Source organism: Apostichopus japonicus, chromosome 9 (assembly GCF_037975245.1).
Source record: "Apostichopus japonicus isolate 1M-3 chromosome 9, ASM3797524v1, whole genome shotgun sequence".
Taxonomy (NCBI): domain Eukaryota; kingdom Metazoa; phylum Echinodermata; class Holothuroidea; order Aspidochirotida; family Stichopodidae; genus Apostichopus; species Apostichopus japonicus.
The window spans coordinates 16584068-16605582 of NC_092569.1; the positions used below are offsets into that span (position 1 = coordinate 16584068).

The 21515-nt window shown below is 32.0% G+C and overlaps 2 protein-coding genes across 2 annotated transcripts; both read right to left on the reverse strand.

Annotated features, from left to right (window-relative positions):
• LOC139973910 (fibrinogen-like protein A) lies at positions 1 to 16530 on the reverse strand. Its single transcript, XM_071980796.1, has 4 exons — positions 16527 to 16530; positions 15927 to 16099; positions 15340 to 15610; positions 1 to 427 (listed from the first exon to the last, which is right to left on the reverse strand). The coding sequence occupies exons 1-4, from the start codon at positions 16528 to 16530 to the stop codon at positions 162 to 164; spliced, it is 714 nt and encodes a 237-aa protein (XP_071836897.1). The 3' UTR covers positions 1 to 161.
• Positions 1391 to 7820, reverse strand: LOC139973771 (fibrinogen-like protein A). The gene is made up of 5 exons (XM_071980634.1): positions 7725 to 7820; positions 3783 to 3828; positions 2270 to 2442; positions 1677 to 1947; positions 1391 to 1416 (listed from the first exon to the last, which is right to left on the reverse strand). Exons 1-5 carry the CDS (start codon positions 7791 to 7793, stop codon positions 1391 to 1393), a joined length of 585 nt encoding a protein of 194 aa, XP_071836735.1. The 5' UTR covers positions 7794 to 7820.
• Positions 16531 to 21515: the final 4985 nt, after the last annotated feature.

Consider the following 21515-nt stretch of genomic DNA (forward strand, 5'->3'; position numbering starts at 1 on the left):
TGGATTAGTCTGGAAATATATTCATCTTCCTGTAATATTCATCATTCAATGTTGAAATCAAAGAGATTTGTTGTTACGTTAATAGTCCAATATTTCACAAGTCTAGAGTATATGACGATGATACAATGTTGTGATCATTCTAGTTGCTGTTTACCGATGTATTACACTGGACGTATCTTCATTTCTGCGTATTTTATGTTGTAATTACTCCCAGGAAGATTATTCCAATAGATGCTCTTGCAATTAGCACTACTGCCGGCTGTGTACAGTCCGTTCAGGTTAGAATAATAATTATAATTACAACAATTATTACTGTGCCACCACGCTCCGCGACAATACTGGGCCAAGTTGTAACTACTATGACGATCATTGTCGCGGTCTAACGTCGTAAATGTCTGGTTCCTGTGATTCGCCATCCTATCATATGCTGTGAAAGGAAAACACAAATACGAGATGAAGTAGATTATAATTTGTTGACACGTTTGACTTAAATACTGGATGCATTATTATGACTTTTTTTGGATACAATTGTTAGAGATAATGAACAAGCTATACAATATAATATGTAAAAATCCTTCTAAAATGTTATCTTGATAGTTACATCGTTTTGCTCCAAAAAATACTTGTGGTAATCAGATGTGATATCACAGCTGTCATTAATATGTCTGATTTTCTGTAAATCCCCATTTTTGGATCAATTTGTATTGACTTTGCATTCCCCCAATGTAAGTTAAATACGATAGGGTGAAAAATCAAGCAAAAGTTGTTGATATGTTTTTGTTTAGTGTACAGTAAAACTATGACATCACACTTGTTTCCATCAAATTCATTTATTATACCAAGTCCCTAACAATTTCAGCTATTAATATATGGATAACTTTTACAATTACTGTTAAATTTAATGACAAAGCTTACAACCATATGTTTCTGTTGTCATCGGTAGTTTCATTTATATTTACATATATATATATATATATATTTATATATATATATATATATATATATATATATATATATATATATATATATATATATATACATATATGTACACTTTTTTCTCTTCTTTTGTTGTGTTTTGTTTTTTTACTTTCTTAAAGGGCCTTATTGCTATGACTATATGAGAGCAGGGTAGGAAATAGGAGATGGGCAGTGATGGGATGAAATTTATTAAACATAAGACTCGCTGTCAAGTATACTTTTTGCGAGTTCATTTCTGGAGCCCATCGTATCATACTTTGGAAAAACATTCCACTTCCCTATATCTCTACTTCCTGGTTGACACTCAGATTGTAAAAAAAAAAGAAAATCACACGGGAAATGAATTTGACGAAGAATATTCTAGGTATATCATTATATCTTAGAGCGATTTTTCAAGTAACTATAAATCTTGTCATCTGCCTTTGCAGAGTTTACTACCTTTATTGTTGGAACACATTCAGGAATAATAGAAGTAATAATACATGTGGGTTGTTTGTTGCCAAATGTCACAATTTCCCCAATATGCCAAGTGTTTATTACCTTTAAATTTCGTATTGATCTATATTAATCGTATTAATAGAAACACTGCATTATTCATATATCATATACCGCTGACGTTTAACTTCCAACTGAGAGTTATACCTCAGAACAGCAGGGAAATGCAAAGAGCAAACACATGACATATTATATATATGTACCTGTTGTGCTGGAGCTATCGTATTCTCCAAGGCCAACTAAACGATACTTAGTCCCTTCATCGCTGATCCTAAACAGGTCGTACTTCGCAAAATAGGGATCTCCATTCACGTTGTTTAAATCAATGCGAAGCATGTAATCCTTTTGGTTAGTTAAGAGTGATATTTTATCGTTGCCAAGCCAAAATTCCTTATTGAGGAAACCAAAGCCATCTCGGTAATCATCCCAGTCTCTGTAAAATTCTACGGAACCATCGACCCGGCGTTGGAAGACCTGGTTTAGTTTCAAAACAAAAACATGACATATTTTGTTTCACATAATGAACAATTTGTACGATGTACGTTCGATGGGTATGATGTATCAGTCTGGTTAGTGCTTTTAATGTTTCGTCTTACGTTGAACAGATACGGTAGCCTGTGAACCGTTTATATTCTCTTTTTTCTAACGGAATACATAGTTTTCATATATTTTATGCTCTTATTGCGAATATTGTAAAGAAATCGCTTTTTAGAGAACAAATAAAATATAACTATCAACATACTTCAGCAAGCACGCAAAATAGAAATTAATTAAGGGTAATATGTAAGGTTCTTACCGTCCAACCTCCTCCGTCAATTGAGTTATTACAGTAAACTTGAAAAGGTTCATTGGCTCCATCTGGCTTAATTAGATAAACTCCAGATTCAGAGGGACTACCTTCACATTGGTCGTAAACTTCTTTACAATCTCGAGGATATTCTGGCTCTTGGTAGAAAAAGTAGGAGGAGTCTGTAGAAATGAAAGAAAACTTTTTAAGTGAACTACCTAACTCGATGTCCCGTTTACCTAACTCTCGATTAAGGTGAAAATCACGGTTTGAAAAACAAATGTTTGTCAAATATTATAAATAAATCTTCCATACATTTTTCTGCTCGAAAGAACACCATTGAAGTACACATTGTAAAATCGCAAAAAGAAACAACAAATATACAGAATAATAATTAATGAAGTAACAGAATAACAAGCAAGTCCTGATAAGTTCTGGTAACTATTTTGTTAATTATAAAGGACAAATGTTGGCCCCCTTTTCACCGCCGCGACAAACATTAAAACAATTTCATTAATATTTTGTACTTTTCAGCCAGTGTTAAAAGCGTGCTGCTTTTCGATTTTTCGATTTTTCGATATTTTTTATAATTTTTATTTCACCAAATTACAAAATCCAGAGTACGCCTTTCTGTGAAGTAAGAATTATGAATAATGGTGGTAGGTCTTAGTTTATATATAATTACCGCATCAAGAAACGAGAGTATAATTGCATATTAACCATATTATGTGAAGACTACAAAAGCAGAAATCACCATTTTTGTCAATTCAGATCATTAATATGACTGATTAATTACGTTCCCGTATTACTGTTTTTGATGATAGCAATTTTTTTTACAAACGGAATTGAATATTAATTGAGATCTCCATAATAACAGTTTCCTAAAGGCATGAAATCCAAATTAATAATGTAAATTAAGTTTCATTCAAACAGAAATTTTAAATGAAGTAAACTAAATTAAAAAATCAATTCTAGTAGCTATGTTTGTTCAAGATTAATCGACAAATTTTGGCCTTCTTTAGACCACCGCGAAAAACGTTAAAAGGCTCTCAGTTTGCTTACTATAAGTTGTTTTCAGCCAGCTTTAAAAGCTGGTTAGTTTTCGTTTTACAGTAGTGTTTGTAACCAAATTAAACAATCCACAGTACGTCTTTATGTAAAGAAAGTATTTAATAAATATTAACAACTCGATGATGATATAAGGTAGTAGGTATTGGTACATATTTAATAACCACATCACGAATCGGAAGTATAACAGCATATTAAACTAATGCATGTAAAACAAAGATGAAATCACAATAATTGTCTATCAAAATCAATAATATAAATAACTTATTTAGTTAGATGAATCCTATATATCAATGAGTACCTCTAAATTCCAAAAAAAAAAAAAAATGAAAATTACATTCATACTTGTAATGTCCTTTTTTAGAACGTGTAGTTTTTTTCTTTGTTAAAGATTCATGTAAAAGTTTATTGAAATAGTAAACACAAAATGAATAAGAATGATACATTTTCTTACCTCCAGTGCTTCTTTTGTTCCTGCCAAAATTTTCCCGTCCAACATTCTAAAATGGAGATATGAAAATTGAAATATCAAAGTCAACACAATCACTAAAAGGACATTCCGATAGGCGTGAGGGACTCGTTTGTAAAGGGTACTTACCGCCGAAATCAATTAAGTTCTAAAGCATTTTTTAGTTGCTGCTAATCTTTGGTTAAAGTCCAATGTAGTGAAATCAGGGATCATTAACTATGTCACCATTGGATCATCTTAATCATTTCACTGATAGAGAAGCAGTTACTTTGACCTATCGTGTGACAAGGTTTCGGTAATATTCGTATAAAATATCTTTCTCTTTTACTCAGATATTTAGCTTCTTTGTAGGAAACATTACGGGAAATCAAGAGACACTATTCCAACACTCTATTCCAACACAGTATAACTATTCAGTTTATAACGTATATAGAACTTTCGTTAAGCCGTGACATATTTTAATGAAAACAAAATGTGTTTCTATTCGATAGTGTATTGTCGTTCTGTTTACTTCTTGGCATAGATGTTTGAAGACAAATCTTTTCAAATTATTTTTGAAACTATTAAGATGACAGAATGACTGAAGAAACAAGTTACACACTCAACGCTATTGTTGTCCTGTTTCCCTCCCTTATATTGAATAACCTAGATAAAACAATAATATGTGGCGATGAATTTTCGCGACATGAAATGAGAAAGTAATATGATTCGTTCTGGACGTTTACAATTTTCATAAATATATCTCATATTAATGGTCATGTTGTGTTTGTGTAGTAAAGGGAAATACGACTATAGTAGTGCTTACTTGAATTTATTATCGTTTAATTAGAAATTAAGGATTGATGAAAATATTGCGAATTGACTTTCATGTACATACAAATGCGTCTCGAATTATCCTGGTTAAATAAGTCGCTTTCGTATCTCTGAGCCATTTCTGCATTTTGTCATGTCACCTTGTTTTTTTATTATTATTTTTTTCAGAATAAGCTGAATGAATAGCCCAGCTTCAACTTGAAACATAATTTACATTGATAAGAAAGTTTAGAGATTTATCTAAAATAGTACTAAGTACGGAGGGTACTCTCACCGTTTCTTCCCTTCAAGGTTATGTTTGCTTAGTAAGTTCTACCAGTTTGGCCTTATGACACATATGATGTATTTGTTAGTAATGATCTAGAATACTTTTTAAAAATTCCTTCATAAACTTATACAACAGATTTAATTTGCTACAATTAAAGCTATATGGAATTCATCGTATTAATCAATGTTGTGTTTAAGAACTTGGAAAACTTCCACGCACTGATATTGACAACATTTTATCATCAATTGTAATATTCGCTTTCTGTGTTGTTCAAAAATTGAAATGGATTCCTTATTGCCTTCTCCATTTTTTTTCAAATGTTTCCAAAGATAAATCCTTTTTGAATGTTTTATATAAAAAATTATTCGTTAACATAAACTAGCAGCGTTCTCCATTAGAATCACTAATACAAATCCTAATCTAATCTAATAAATCTGGAAAGACATATTTATTTGAGAGATATTTTACAGGCCTTTATTAATACATACGATTCAACAATGTTATTAAGCCTATTAAACCCTAATATGCTATTTTAACCAGTCTCAGTCATAAACGAATTGTTCAGTTTTCCTTTGTAGTAATACGGCGTACTTTTGACGTTTATATTCAACACTACAACACAGTTTAAGGCAATGAGTGATTTTTGTCATCTTTTAAACTGTTATTAACATATCTGGATATTCCATCGCTATGTCGTCGATGTCAAGCCAAGGAAAACATGCTCTAATAACACGGAAGTGAACAATTTATTTTTATTTTTAATAAAAAAAAATTTAGTCTTTCGGTAGAATATATAACTTTCAGTAGTGCGTGTCCCGATTAGATACTTAAAAGTTTGGTAAATGTTGTTCTTTGGTTAACTTACAGAGTTAAACAAGCCGAAGCAACGTTATTCTCTCCTTGGTATATTGGGTTGTGTTTATGGTAAGTTTAATTAATGAAATATATGACGAAAGTAATATAAAGTTATTGTTTAATATATATGTACTGGTACTTGGTAGATTCACATCGAATCTTATCTATTCAATATTTACATCAAGTGTTTGTGATTTATGAGTATAACTTATGATTCTAAGGCATCATTCCACAAGATTTAATATGAATATAGAGACGTTTTAAGTTTGATCGATTGCTCTGAGTTTCTGAGATTCGGCAGCAAAGTGTCAAGAGCGTTAACATTTGTTAAATGTAATAATTTATTGGTTTCCTAAGTAATTCACAGTAAGTAATAGACTGACATTTAAGTATCAAGTTTTTAACTATTTTGATTTCTTCATTGATTCCTTAATGAAGTTACTTGTTAATTGGAAAGGTATCAGTGAAAACACATTTGTCAAATTTATATATTTCTTGGCGCAAAAAAGAGAATGCCTATCCAAGAATATCATCAATTACAGGTTAAGAACTGATTACTGGTAAAAGCGACATTTATCATAACATGTAAATAATTTTTGCTACCAAATTACATCCAACAGAATATATAATACATATCCAATGAATGGGAAATACATATTTATTTCAGAGAAATTTTAGAGGCCATAATTATTAAACACGATACAACGGTGACATGAAACATAGACTGAAATATGATATTTTACTCAGTCCCCTGAAAAAAAGATTGTTTGATATTCATTTGCACTGATGTGGGGGACTTTGGCCAGACATATCCGAAGTTCATGTTGTAAACTTGATGAAATAAAGTCGATATGTTTTCTTTTCAACTTTTCAACTGCTATGAAAAGAAATCCTATCAAGAATTCCTTGGTGAGATGTCAAGGAAAGAACGCGCTCAAAACACAGGAGAAAACAAACTACAATGTCGATTGATATAAACAATGAGTCTCGCGGTAGAATAAATACATTTATATAATAGTGGGTATCTTGAGTAGATATTCACAATTGCCAAAATCGTTACTTTGTTTATTTTTTTTATACAATTAAACAAGTCAAGACAACTTTATTCTTTTTTGTCTACTTTTAATCTGCTTTAGTCTTAAATGTAATAAACGGAATATAAATTTGACATTTGAAATTATTGGATCTCATTTTCTTGATATATAAAAGATAATCGCTTGAATCATTCCCGTAACTTGAGTTTTTATGATTTATGAGTATTTTTATTTTATTTAAGACATCATTTAACCGTTTAATCTTACTAACCTAATCCATTAATAAGAAAATATTAAGTTTTATCAATGGTTCAAATAGTTCCTACTATTGTTTCAATGCATTAAGTTATTGGTATTGCACTGTATCATGTATCTAGCAAGTCACCTTCCGTCATGTATTTTTTAAATATATATTTGAATTGCTAAAAATGGATATTGGAACTATGTTTGTACTATAGGATTGATGTACTAGATTGGAAGCCAGTTAACGATGGCTCAAGGAAAAATTTCAATTAATCTTTGTTAAGGAATCCACAATTATATCCTTAGATATGATAACTATTTTCATGTTTTTTGTTTCCAATAATTGTCATAGTTTATTTGCCATGTTGGACGATATAATTAAATACCCGTTTGAAACGTGATCGTTTCGACGAAATATGGGCAAGTCATTGTCAATTTCAAATTGCTTATTGTATTCGTTAACAATAGGAATTATTATCGTTGTTTCGAGAAAATAACTGATATTTAGACCCCTTTCAAACCTATCCATATTTATGATATGGTGTAATTAAACTCATTATATTTTATTGTGCACACCGACAATAATGTCAAACAGCATGGTAAAGAGAAACTGAAAATCATATGTAGTTTAAAAATTATTGAGTTAGAAAATCATTTATCACAATTAAATATTTAACTTCAACTTGAATTTGTTAAAAGATAAAAGAAACTTACGGTTTCTGCCTGGAAAGCTGGAAGTTGAGAGAAGAGTCCAAAAACACAAAATGTTAGAATGAACTGCATCTTGACGATTTTTCTGGTCTTAACGATCACAAATCTCAAGAAAGAATGAAGTAAACTTTCTGGCAGCGAACCAGTTCAACCACTTTATGAGCATACCCTGCGTACTATGACGTGGTTGTTGACACGTGTCACCGAAGAGCTGATTAACCATTTACATTTATACTAATTGTTACAACCCGGATGATCACGTAAATAAAAACATAAGCTAACAGTTTTTCTATTGTCCCTTAAAGAGTAACATTTATGATAATTACTATTAGTACATTTTTATAGCTTTAATTGTATAGACGTAATGCGATGTCAATTTAATGGTCATATTAGTTATATTGCATTCATATACAATCTTAAACCAATTCAGAATATCTCTTTCGATAACACAAATTTTATCGCATATATATTACACTCAGCTTATTAACCTTTCACCTATAAGTATCTTCGTAAGTTTGAATCCTAACGTACTACTTTCAATTAACCGAGTTTCGTCTCCTGCAGCTTACCATCAATAGTTTAATGATGTTAAGGAAACTCCTGTAGAGCCCATGAGCAGTGGGAAATTGAACTATATATCTACAACCAAGCCTTAGGATACCATTTAACAGTATCAAACCTCCATATCTATTAAAAAAAAAAATCCAACTGACGTTCTCTACAAGTTGCCATGTTTTTGTGATATTACCCAGGATGCAACGTTTGCATGACGTCACACATGCACCTCGGCAGAGTTAGACTTGCCGCTATGCAGATTCTCTCGTAGTACCGCTGCACACAAAACAACGCTGGCGTACGGTATATGCTGAAACTGCTAAACTATCAATAATTTTCATATCATTACAACGGTTGAACTGGACTTTATTATCCAGAAATTTAAAGAAAAATAACTTAAGTTATCTTGTATACATCTTGCGTTCGATTTTGAGTAATGTATACAGGCGACATGTAGCCTAGGCCTAAATAGTGTATCGTCCAATGTCCACAATCGTAGTTCAGGTAACAAGTATAGTTACTATATAACTTAGTCATAGTAACACTACTAGCCATACTGTGACTGCGATCATCACTTCGTCGATGAAAAGTATCGTTTATTCGAGCAATTCAACATGACTGAGGCCCACATTATCCCAGATGACTATTGCGTAGAACTGACTCCATCACAACGACATAAGGTGCCACAAAGTAATAGTAATTTCAGAAGAAAGTGATCGAGCCATAGTTTAAAATTCGGAAGCAAACAATGACAATCACTGTGCGTCTGTAATGACAGTCATCTTGCAAAATACCAATTTATTTATAAACGACATTTAGCGTACGTATGTATCTATCGTTCAAAATTGGTTAAATATTCTACATTTACTTGAAGTATGAAGATGTTTAGTTATTATACCACTGGCAAGTTACTACCAATTTCAGCATTCAATATATCGATAACGGTTACAGTTGCTGGCAAGTTTTATTAAAATGCTTAGAAACAATTTTTCTTTTATCAGTAATCTCATTTACCCCTTGATTATCCTAGGAGTTTGCCAAGTCTATCTACATTTCAAATTAGTAAAGAAGCTCTCCTTTAAGCTTGTAATATATTTTTTTCATCTATAAGAAACTCATCCGTACCAAGTTTCTTTTCGCCAGCCTGATGGGAAAAAATGAAATTTATATGCTCCCTTGTTCACTCTTTCCCACGTCTACTAGCTCCCTTGTCCATAATTGTCTTTTTGGATTATTGTATATACATGTTATATATGTATACTACGTATGTTAAGTGGTATGAAAAAAGCGGGCGCACTTTCTAATTCAAAATATAGGAAACAAAATTATTCAAGAAAGACACATTTATCGTCGGTGTGTTAAACTTTGTTTTATTACTTTTATCACGGACATGCTGAGTAACCATCTTAATATGAACTATAACATTATACCGTTAATAGAATCACCCACTTCGAACATTGTCTTTTGCTTATTGTTTGGTATGAGAAAGAGCCCTTTCAATCAACTAGGTTTATAAATTAAAATGTCTCTACATGCAGACCATTATTTCAGTTGCTTAGATGCAACCCAAAACACAATAGAAAAACTAACCGTTACAATTTTAAGGGATCCCATATATAACTAGTTTACAGTGTATCTTGTTTTTGTTTTGTTTTTGTGTGTCCGACAAGTCATGTTGTATATCATTTACGGATACGTTGCTTTTTATATGAGGTTTTAAAGAATTTATGTTAGTTTAGTAATTATAACTATATAAAAAGATGCTGTAATAGTTACAATTTACCATTAAAAGGCGCATTCCAAACAATCTACTATTTTAAGGCGAATATTTTGAAATCCGCACTAACTATGGAATCATCGTGAGCACTCTTTGCTCCTGGTGTATAAGGTATTGCGAATTAGATTCTGCCTAAAGCGATCCTTTTACGATAATAATGAGATTTACACGAAGTATTTTTCTTTGCCTCGATTCTGATTGTTTTATCGGTTAAAACTGGTAAAGGTGAGTACCCTTTTCTTAGTTAAAACTGATGTGTGTTATTATTTCTTAACATCTGTTACATTTATGACTAGTTGCTACTGCAGTACACTTACAAACAGAAAATACTAAACACTCCCATCCTATGCATAATTATTAACTGGATAACTAGACTATTTTAAAAGTTTCGCCATCAAGTTCGTCCACATTTAGTGGATGACACTTAACTGCAAAACGCTTAAAATCTGGAATTTGAACCATCTATACAACGTCAGTTAGTAAGTTTTGCACAGTAGCATCTGCTGACATGTCTAACATGTGTTACGGTGTTATAACATACTTCAGTTTATACTTATTAACGGTTGCCTCTTATGAACAGTACACACTGATCAAGGGTCCGTTGCCAAACTAAGAATACACTAGATCATCTGACTGTTTTGACCCAAATGAAAGTTATTAGTTAATATTAGAGATTCCACTCTAATTTGGAAATTTAGCTGCCAAGACATTTTAAAAGTTTACATTCAATCACATGGAATGATCTACCGTAATGTCTTCCGTAAAATTCGTCCACTGTGGGAAAAGCTCTGCAGAGGCTACATCGTAGAACCACATGTGAAAGTTCCATTACCTTTATCTTCTCCAATTCTATCGTTAACTATATGTAAATCCAAACTTTAACAAGTCTCAAAAAGTTTACGACCATTGTTGTTAGTAACTTTATCCCCATGGTTGTACCGAGATGTGCAAATATCTTATAGATCAAGATCGGATTTGGAGTTCAAATCATTGTATAAAGTATCGGAATCAGTTCCATGCATTTTAAACTCTTCAGAGTCAAATAAGTCACTTAGCGTGTTCGTTATTGTATAGGAATCTCCCACGAGATAGATCAAGGCACCATTGTATATAGATTTGAAAAGAATGCAATCGTTGGCGATGACATCAAACAAATCCGGATCATCCGGGTATTTAGAATTCTCGTGTGGTATGTAGGTACCACCCACGATCACTTAACCAACCACGCTATCGTCAATCGCTGTCAACAATGTTTCATCTAAACGAGATATCTTAGAGTACCTGGTAATTGCCGGACAGAGAGAATTTAATTACAATACAATCCCGAAAATTCAACCGTATCGGAATTTGTTCGCTGGCCTCGTATTACGAACAATCGTAAAGCCCGTAAATGAATAGAACCAATCTCCTCAGTTTTAGTTTACAAACATGAAAAACAAAATGTCAAATTTCCTGATATGATATGGTAGAATATTATTTTGCTTCTCATTCCGCAACCTCTCAGGCTATGAATGCGAATAGATTTCGATGGTCAACGCCTAGTATGATCAGTACAGGGTGGTTCCCCGAGTAATGTTTTACAAACAATATCTGAAGAATCCAAGGTTGAAGGCCCGAGATCCTATAACTAATTGTAAAGTTGTAGTTCCTTCACTTTATCATCGCTCAAATGCAGTTTCAAAATATCCTTAGCCGAATCTGAAGATCAATTAATACGAACAAAATCGTTAGTACTACTAATGATCAACCCGAGGTACTGTTATGATCCGCAGTCAGTCACTGCAACTTGACAAGTTTCGTGGAACTAGTTAGACCGATATGACAGCGCTCGCTGTTAATTTTAGGCGTGTTTGTAGATATCCCTATTGGAACCCCTGAGGCTAAATGCAGTCGATAGTTTTCATTTGCAGGTATCACACCAGCAAAAAAGCTAAAATGACCAAATGTAATGCTTGTTTTAGCATAATATCAGGTACCATCATATATCTTTATGCATGCCTTTATGTGAAAAAGAATAATTTAAAATAGGGAGAATGTCGGATGATATAAACCATTTTAGAAATTCTTTGGTTAAATGTGGATATTACTCCGAGCGGGTCTTGAAAGTTCAATGGAACGATTATTGTGGTGCGACACCTGAAGCCACGATTTAATAGAGGGCGCTTTTCACAAACAGTAAAAAACGTCAAGACGATGCAAATGTAATTAAGAAAACGAAAGACTCCTCGATAGTCATTTGAATCTCTGTAGATGAGCATTCCCGACAGCGCTTAAAATTGCGCAATTATTGTTTTTTTTTTTTGTATCAATGAGGTAAACATTACATTTTTATTAGCTTTTTGTTATTTTTAATTAGCAATTTCAAGAGTCGGTGCTCGATGAAGGATCTTACACGAAGTTGTAAGGACAAGAAAGTAGATTTAAATAAGTATTCATCCTCTTTAGTGATATAAGTTGGCAAATGAGATGTTTTCAACTCATGGTACGTATTTTGAGTTCAACAAGTCATAAAAGCATTATGCTTTACTTATTCAACTTTATATGTTGTTTCAACTCAAACATAACAACATCCTCTTGTCTTCTTGCCTGTGATCATGATACGATTATTATGTATCGGGACGAATTGAATACTTTAGTATGGAATATATTAATAAGTTCATACGGTGAGAGAACAATGTCTTACTTTAAAAGATATGTTCGTGTATACGTTGAGGATTACGTTGAAAATTGGCGAATGAAGGAAAGAATGTTGGACTGCTTTATCGATTTGATTGATTTTTTTTTTAAATGATAATTCGATGTCATAGGACTACATGAGAAATTAAGAAAATATTCCTGGCATGTACGGAAATGTATTGTTTGTGAGTAATTATGCACTTCACGGTAATTAGATCTAACGTTACATTCTATCGCTGACTCCAAACAAGTAACTCGAATTCTTGCATGGTTACAGCACTGGCCCCACACATTTTTTTTATTGTACTGGGCCGTAGTAGCTGGGGCAAGGGGTGGGGGTGGGGTGTGACCAATAAGTGAATTCGTGCAGGGCTGCGGTCAAGTGAAATATTATTGTTCTTGAACGGTAGATAGGGGTGGAGGAGAAAAAGATTGCTTCGAGGCAAAACCTGCAAACTGGAGTCATTGTGGATAACGGTTTTTTTTTTGTGTAGCTTATATATTGGGCGTTATTCTCGATTACTGTCAATCTCATTTTAGTAAAGAAAACAATACAATTTGCATAAAAAAAAAGCTCGATAAAAGCCACAATGGTTCACAATGAAAAAAACTCAAGATAGACGAGTCTGGAAATAATTATATTCATCTTCCTTTAATATTCATCATTCAATGTTATAAAAGTCATAAAGATATGTTGTTATGGTAATAGTCGGTTATTCAATTATTGTCTAGAGTAAATGACTATGATACAATTGTTGGTGATCATCCTAGTTGCTGCTTATGGTCAATGTATTACACTGGACGTATCTTCATTTCAGCGTACTTTATGTTGTAACTACTCCCTGGAAGATTATACCAGAGTATGCTCTTGTAATTAGTACTGCCGGCTGTGTACAATCCGTTTAGGTTAGAATAATAGTTATAATAATAATAATAACAATAACTACCGTACCACCACGCTCCGTGACAATACTGGGCGAAGTGATAATCAGAGCGAGGATCATTGTCGCGATTGAAGGTCGAAAAAGATTGGTTCCTGTGATTCGCCATCCTGTCGTTTGCTGCGAAAGGAAAACACAAAATCGAGATGAAGTAGACAGGAATCTTCATTTTATTATTTGATTACACGTTCATTAAATACTGGATACATTTGTTGGAGATAATGAACAAGCTATACAATATAATATGTAAGAATCTTTCTAAAATGTTATGTTGATAGTTACATCGATTTGCCTCAGAGTGTACTTGTGGTATCCAGATGTGATACCACAGCTGTCATTAATATGTCTAATTTTCTATAAATCGCCATTATTGGATCAATTTGTATTGACTTTGCATTCCCCCAAAGTAAGTTATAAGCGATAGGGGGAAATATCAAGCAATATTTTTTGATATGTCTTTGTTTAGTATACAGTAAAACTATGATATCACACTTGTTTCCTCAACTTCATTTATTAAACCAAGTTTCTAACAATTTCAGCGATTAATTACATGGATAAATTTTACAATTACTGTTAAACTTAATGACAAAGATTAGAACCATGTGTTTCTGTTGTCATCGGTTGTTTCATTTATATATATATATATATATATATATATATATATATATATATATATATATATATATATATATATATATATGTATATATATATATATATATATATATATATGTATATATATATGTATATATATATATATATATACAGATATCTTACATTTCTAGAATAACAAGGTGTTTTGCTTCTGTTTTATTCCCTTTTTATTCTTATTTTGTTTGTTTTGTGTTTTTCTTTACTTTCATAAAGGGCTTTATTGGTATGACTATATGAGAGCAGGGTAGGACATAGGTGATGGGGAGTGATAGGATGAAATTTATGAAAAACAAGACTCGCTGTGAAGTACACATACAAGTACTTTTTTTTGGACCCCATCCTATCATACTTTGGAATATCTTTCCACTTCCCTATATCTCTACTTCCTAGTTGACACTCAGACTGTAAAAAAAAACATAACACGGGAAATGAATTTGACGAAGAACATTCTAGGTATATAATCATATCTTATAGCGACTCTTTAAGTAACTATATATCTTGTCATCTGTCTATGCAGAGTTTACTACCTTTATTGTTGGAACACATTCAGTAATAATAGTAATAATACATGTGGGTTGCACGTTGCCTAATGTCACAAATGGTACATTTTCCCAATATGCCTAGTGTTTGTTACCTTTAAATTTCGCATTGATCTATATATATTCCAAACTCAATTCTACCTGACCAGCTTTCTTCCGATTTGATTACAAACAGTGTACTAATTGAAGAAAAATAGTCAGTAATTGTAGATATCGTTTTTGAGCTGATAATTTCTAAAATGTCTGCGTATATGCTTCATATTTGATGAATGGTTACAATCGGCTAATGAACTGACAAACTAAATACACGGGTTAATTTGACGACAAATGTTAGAAAGGGAGGTAATGGATCAAGGTAGTAATGTATAATTTGGTAGAGGCGTTAATAAACTTCTTGCTAATCTTCAGTACTTTGAAATATCATTGATAAGGTATCGATAAAGACAAGCAAATTCCACGAGGTTTTATATTTACGTACCTGTAGTGCTGGAGCTATCGTATTCTCCAAGGCCAACTAAACGATACTTAGTCTCTTTATCGCTGATCCTAAACAGGTCGTACTTCGCAAAATAGGGATCTCCATTCACGTTGTTTAAATCAATGCGAAGCATGTAATCCTTTTGGTTAGTTAAGAGTGATATTTTATCGTTGCCAAGCCAAAATTCCCTCTTTAGGAAACCAAAGCCATCTCGGTATTCTTCCCAGTCTCTGTAAAACTCTACAGAACCATCGACCCGGCGTTGGAAGACCTGGTTAAGTTTCAAAACAAAACATGACATATTTGGTTGAACATAAAGTACAATTTGTGCGATGTGCGTTTGATGCGTATAATGTATCAGTGTGGTTAGTGTTTTAATGGTTCGTATTACGTTGAACAGATACGGTAGCTTGTGCACCGCTTAGATTTTTTTCTAACGGAATACATGGTTTTCATATATTTTATGCTCTTATTGCGAAGATTGCAAAGAAATCGCATTTTAGAGAACAAATAAAATATAACTATACACATACTTCAGCAAGCACGCAAAATAGAAATTAATTAAGGGTAATATGTTAGGTTCTTACCGTCCAGCCTCCTCCGTCAATTGAGTTATTACAGTAAACTTGAAAAGGTTCATTGGCTCCATCTGGCTTAATTAGATAAACTCCAGATTCAGAGGTACTCCCTTCACATTGGTCGTAAACTTCTTTACAATCTCGAGGATATTCTGGCTCTTGGTAGAAAAAGTAGGAAGAGTCTGTAGAAATGAAAGAAAAACTTTTTGGGTGAACTACCGAACTCGATGTCCCGTTTACCTGACTCTCGATTAAGGTAAAATTACGGTTTGCAGAAGAAAATGTTTGTCAAAATAGTAAACATAAATCTTCTATACATTTCTCTGCTTGAAAGAACACCATGGAAGTACACATTGTAAAATCGTAAAAAGAAACAACAAATTTACAGAATAATCTTAAATGAAGTAACATAATCAAAAACAAATCCTGATCAGTTCTGGTAACTATTTCTGCTTAGTTTAAACGACAAATGTTGGTCTTCTTATACCGCCGCGACAAACCTTAGAAAAAATAATAATTGTTGGTACTTTTCAGCCAGTGATTAAAGCGTGTTGCTTTTCGATTATTGGATTTTTGTTTTATTTAACAATATTACAAAATCCAAAGTACGCATTTCTGTGAAGAAAGAATTAAGGGTGGCAGGTCTTAGTTTATATTTAATTACCACATCAAGAAAGTATAAATGCATATTAACCAAAAACATGTGAAGACTACTAAAGCAGAAATCATCATTATTGTCAATTAAGATCATTAATATGACTGATTAATTACGTTTCTGTTATACTGATGATACTGATGATGATATTTTTTTTACAAACGGAATTGAATATTAAGTGAGATGAATACTATATATGTATTTATATACCGAGGGGTATCTCTATAATAGTAAGTTACTAAAGGAAATAAAGCCCAAATTAAAAATGTAAATTAAGTTAAATTCATACCGAAATTTTAAATGCAGTTAAATAATTTTAAAAATCCCGATCAATTCTAGTAGCTTTGTTAGTTTAAGATTAATCGAAAAATGTTGGTCTCCTTTAGACCACCGCGAGAAACGTTAAAAGGCTCTCAGTTTTTTAATATAAGTTGTTTCCAGCCACCTTTAAAAGTGGATCAAATTTCGTTTTACAGTATTTTTTGTAACCAAATTAACTAATCCACAGTACGTCTTTAGGTGAAGAAATCATTTAAAACATATTAACCAGTAGATGATGATATAAGGTAGTAGATATTGGTGCTTATTTAATTACCACATCACGAAACGAAAGTATAGCAGCATACGGAACAAAAGTATGTCAAAAATGCAGAAATCACAATAATTGTTTGTCAAAAACAATGATATAAATGATTAATGAAGTTAAATAAATCTTATATATCGATGGGTACCTATAAATTGAAAAAAAAAGTAAAATATACATTTATACTTGTAATGTCCTTCTTTAAAACGCGTAGTTTTTGTAAAGATTCATGTTAAAGTTCCTTGAAAAAAAGAAATGAATGAGAATGAGAATTTTTTCTTACCTCCAGTGCTTCTTTTGTTCCTCCCAGAACTTTCCCGTCCAAGATTCTAACGGAGATATGAAAATTGAAAATATAAAAGTCAACAAAGTCACTCAAAGAACATTCCGATAGGCGGGAGGGACTCGTTTTTAAGCAAACTTACCGCCGAAATCAATACATTTCCAAAGTGTTTTTAAGTTGCTGTTAATCTTTGGTTAAAGTCCAATGAAGTGAAATCAGGGATCATTAACTATATCACCATTAGGTCATCTTAATCATTTCACTGATAGAGAGGCATTTACTTTGACACCACTCGTGTGACGAGGTTTCTGTAATATTCGTATTAAGATCTCTCTGTTTGACTTAGATATTAGCTTCTTTGTATGAAACATTACGGGAAATCAAGAGACACTATTACAACATTCTATTCTAACACAGTATAACTATTCAATTTTTTAACGTATATAGAACTTTCGTTAAGCCGTGACATATTTTAATGAAAACAAAATGTGTTTCTATTCGATACTGTGTTGTCGTTGTGTTTACTTCTTGGCATGGATGTTTGAAGACAAACTTTTTAAAATTATTTTTGAAGCTATTTAGATGACAGAATGACGAATAAACAAGTTACACACTCAACGCTATTGTTGTCCTGTTTCCCGCCCTGTTACTGAATAACCTAGATAAAACAATCATATGTGGCGCTTGAATTTTTGCGACATGACGTGAGAAAGTAATATGGACGTTCAAAATTTTCATAAATATATCTCATATTAATGGACAAGTTTGTGTAGTAAAAGGGAAATACGACCCAAGCAGTGCTTACTTGATTAAATTATCGTTTAGTAAGAAGTTTAGGATTGACGAAAATATTACGAATTGAGTTTAATGTACATGCAAATGCGTTTAGAATTATCCTAGTTAAATGAGTCGTTTTCGTATCTCTGAGCCATTTCTACATTTTGTCATGTGTTCTTTGGTTTTGTTCAGTATAAGCTGAATAATATGCCCAGCTTTAACTTGAAACAAACTTACAATTATTAGAAAGTTTAGAAATTTACATAAAATAGTACTAAGTACGGTGGGTACTCTCGCCGTTTCTTCCTTCAAGGTTCTGTTTGTTTAGTAACTTGTACCTCATAAACTAATACCACCGATACAATTCATTACAATAGAAGCTATATGGAATGCATCATAATAATCAATGTTGTGTTTGAGAAATTGGAAAACTTCAACGCACTGATTTAGACAACATTTTATCATCAAGTGTGATATTCGCTTTCTATATTGTTCAAAAATTGTAATGGATTCCTCACTGCCTTCTCCATGTTTTCAAATGATTCCAAAAATGAATCCGTTTTGACTATTTTATATAAAAATAATTCCTTAACGTAAACTAGCAGCGTACCTCCATTAGAATATCTAATACAAATCCTAATCTAATCTAATAAATCTTGATATTTATTTGGGAGATATTTTACAGGCCTTTTTTACTACATACGGTGCAAAAATGTTATTAAGCCTTTACCCAGATATGCTATTTTAAACATTCATGTCTCATTCATAACAAATTGTTCAGTTTTCCTTTTGAAGTCATACGGCGTACTTTTGACGTTTACATTCAACAAAACATCAGGTTAAGGCAATGAGTGATTCTTGTCATTTGTTTAAACTGTTATTAAAATATCTGGATTTTCCATCGCTATGTCGACGATGTCATGCCTAGGAAAACATGCTCTAAGAACACGGTAGAGAACAAACTATTCTTTCTTTTTATGTAAAAAATAAGTTTCTAGGTAAAACAAAATAAATTTCAGTAGTGCGTGTCCCGATTGTTGTTTGGTTTATTTACAGAGTTAAACAAGCCGAAGCAACGTTATTCTCTCCTTGGTATGTTTAATTAATGAAATACATGACGAAAGTAATATAAAGTTATTGTTTAAAAAATATGTACTGTTACTTGGTAGGATCACATCGAATATAATCGATTCGATATTTACATCAAGTGTTTGTGATTTATGAGTATAGCCTAACTTATGATTTTAAGGCATCATTCCACCTGATCTAGTATGAATATAAAAAAAAAAAAGCTTTTAGTTTTATTGATTGCTCTGAGTTTCTGAGATTCGGCAGCAAAGTGTCAATAGGGTTAACATTTGTTAAAATTAATAATTTGTTGCTCTCCTAAGTTTGTAGTAGACTCTCATTTAAGTATCAGGTTTTAACTATTTTGATTTCTTCATCGATTGTTAATCAGGTTACTTGCTTTTTTGAAAGGTATAATTGAAAACACATTTGTCAAATTTGTATATTTCTTGGCGCAAAAAGGGAGAATGCCCATCCAAGAATATCAGCAATTAAAGGTTAAGAACTGCTTACTGGGGAAAGGAACATTTATCATAACATGTACGTAATATTCGCTACCAAATTACATCCAACAAAATATATAATATCTATCCAATGAATGGGAAATAAATATTTATTTGAGAGATATTTTAAAGACCACTATTAGTAAACACGATACAACGGTGACATGAAACATGATATTTTACTCAGTCTCCAGAATAAAATTGTTTGATATACATTGTAGTAATACGGGGGACTTTGGCCATATCCGAAGTTCATGTGGGTAATCCTGATAAAATTAAATCGAGAAGTTTTCTTTTCAACTTGTTTTACTGCTATAAAAAGAAATTCTATCATGATTTCCTTGATGAGATGTCGAGTAAGGAACGCGCTCAAAACACAGGAAAGAACAAACGACAATGTCGATTGATATTAACAATGAGTCTCGCAATAGAATAAATACATTTCTAGAATAACCTTTTATATTTAGTAGCTATTCACAAATGCCAAAATCGTTGCTTTGTTTATTTATACAATTCAACAAGTCAAAACAACTTTATTTTTTTGTTCTGCTTTTGATCTGCTTTAGTCTTAAATGTAATTAACGGAATATAAATTTGACATTTGAAATTACTGGATCTTATTTTCTTGATATATAGAATATAATCGTTTGAATGTTTCCAGCAACTTAAGTTTAAAATCATTTATGAGTATTTTTGCTATATGTAACCATTTAATCGAACTTACCTAATATGTTAATAAGAAAATGTTAAGTTTTATAAATTACTTCAAATAGTTTCTATTATTGTTTCAAGGCATTAAGTTATTGGTATTGCACTGCACCATGTATCTAGCAAATCACCTTCCTTCATGTAATTTTGAAAATTATATTTGAATTGCCGAAAAGGGATGTTCGAACTATGTTTGTACTATAGGATTGATGTACTAGCTTAGAAGCAAGTTAAAGATGGCTAAAAGAAACAATTTCAATTAATTCTTTGTTAAGGAATCCACAGTTATATCCTTACATATGATAATTATTTTCATGTTTTTTCGATATTTGTTATAGTTTATTTGCTATGTTATACCATATAATTAAATACCTGTTTGAAACGTGATCGTGTGCACGATATATCAGCAAGTCATTGTCTATTTTAAATTGCTTACTGTATTCCTTAAAAAATAGGAATTCTTATCGTTGTTTTAAGAAAATAACTGATATTTAGACCCCTTTTCAAACCTATCCATGTTAATGATATGGTGTAATTAAACTTATTATATTTTATTGTGCACATGAGGTAGTTCACAATGAGCATTATATATTTTATTGTTGATAAGTAGATTAAGTACAATAATATCAATATTTTAAAAACAGACAAATAAATTAATGGAACACCGACAATAAACTCAAACAGCATGGTAAAGAGAAACTAAAAATCATATTTAGCTTAAAAATTATTGAGTTAGAAAATCATATATCACAGTTAAATATTCGACTTCAACTTGAATTTGTTAAAAGATAAAAGAAACTTACAGTTTCTGCCTGGAAAGCTGGAAGTTGAGAGAAGAGTCCCAAAACACAAAATATTAGGATGAACTGCATCTTGACGATTTGTTCTGGTCTTAACGATCACAAATCTCAAGAAGGAATGAAGTAAACTTTCTGGCAGAGAACCAGTTCAACCACTTTCTGGGCTAACCCTGCGTACTGTGACGTGGTTGTTGACACGTGTCACCGAAGTGCTTATGAAC

Excerpts from the sequence above, each read along its gene's own strand:
- LOC139973771 (XM_071980634.1), bottom strand. The coding sequence starts at position 7,793 with ATGCAGTTCATTCTAACATTTTGTGTTTTTGGACTCTTCTCTCAACTT. Across the intron at positions 3,829-7,724 it reads CAGCTTTCCAGGCAGAAACC|AATGTTGGACGGGAAAATTT; the intron begins GTAAGTTTCTTT and ends TCTCCATTTTAG. Across the intron at positions 1,417-1,676 it reads CGATAGCTCCAGCACAACAG|GTAGTAAACTCTGCAAAGGC; the intron begins GTACATATATAT and ends CCAACAATAAAG.
- LOC139973910 (XM_071980796.1), bottom strand. Across the intron at positions 15,611-15,926 it reads TTGACGGAGGAGGCTGGACG|GTCTTCCAACGCCGGGTCGA; the intron begins GTAAGAACCTAA and ends AAACTTAACCAG. Across the intron at positions 428-15,339 it reads CGATAGCTCCAGCACTACAG|CATATGATAGGATGGCGAAT; the intron begins GTACGTAAATAT and ends TTCCTTTCACAG.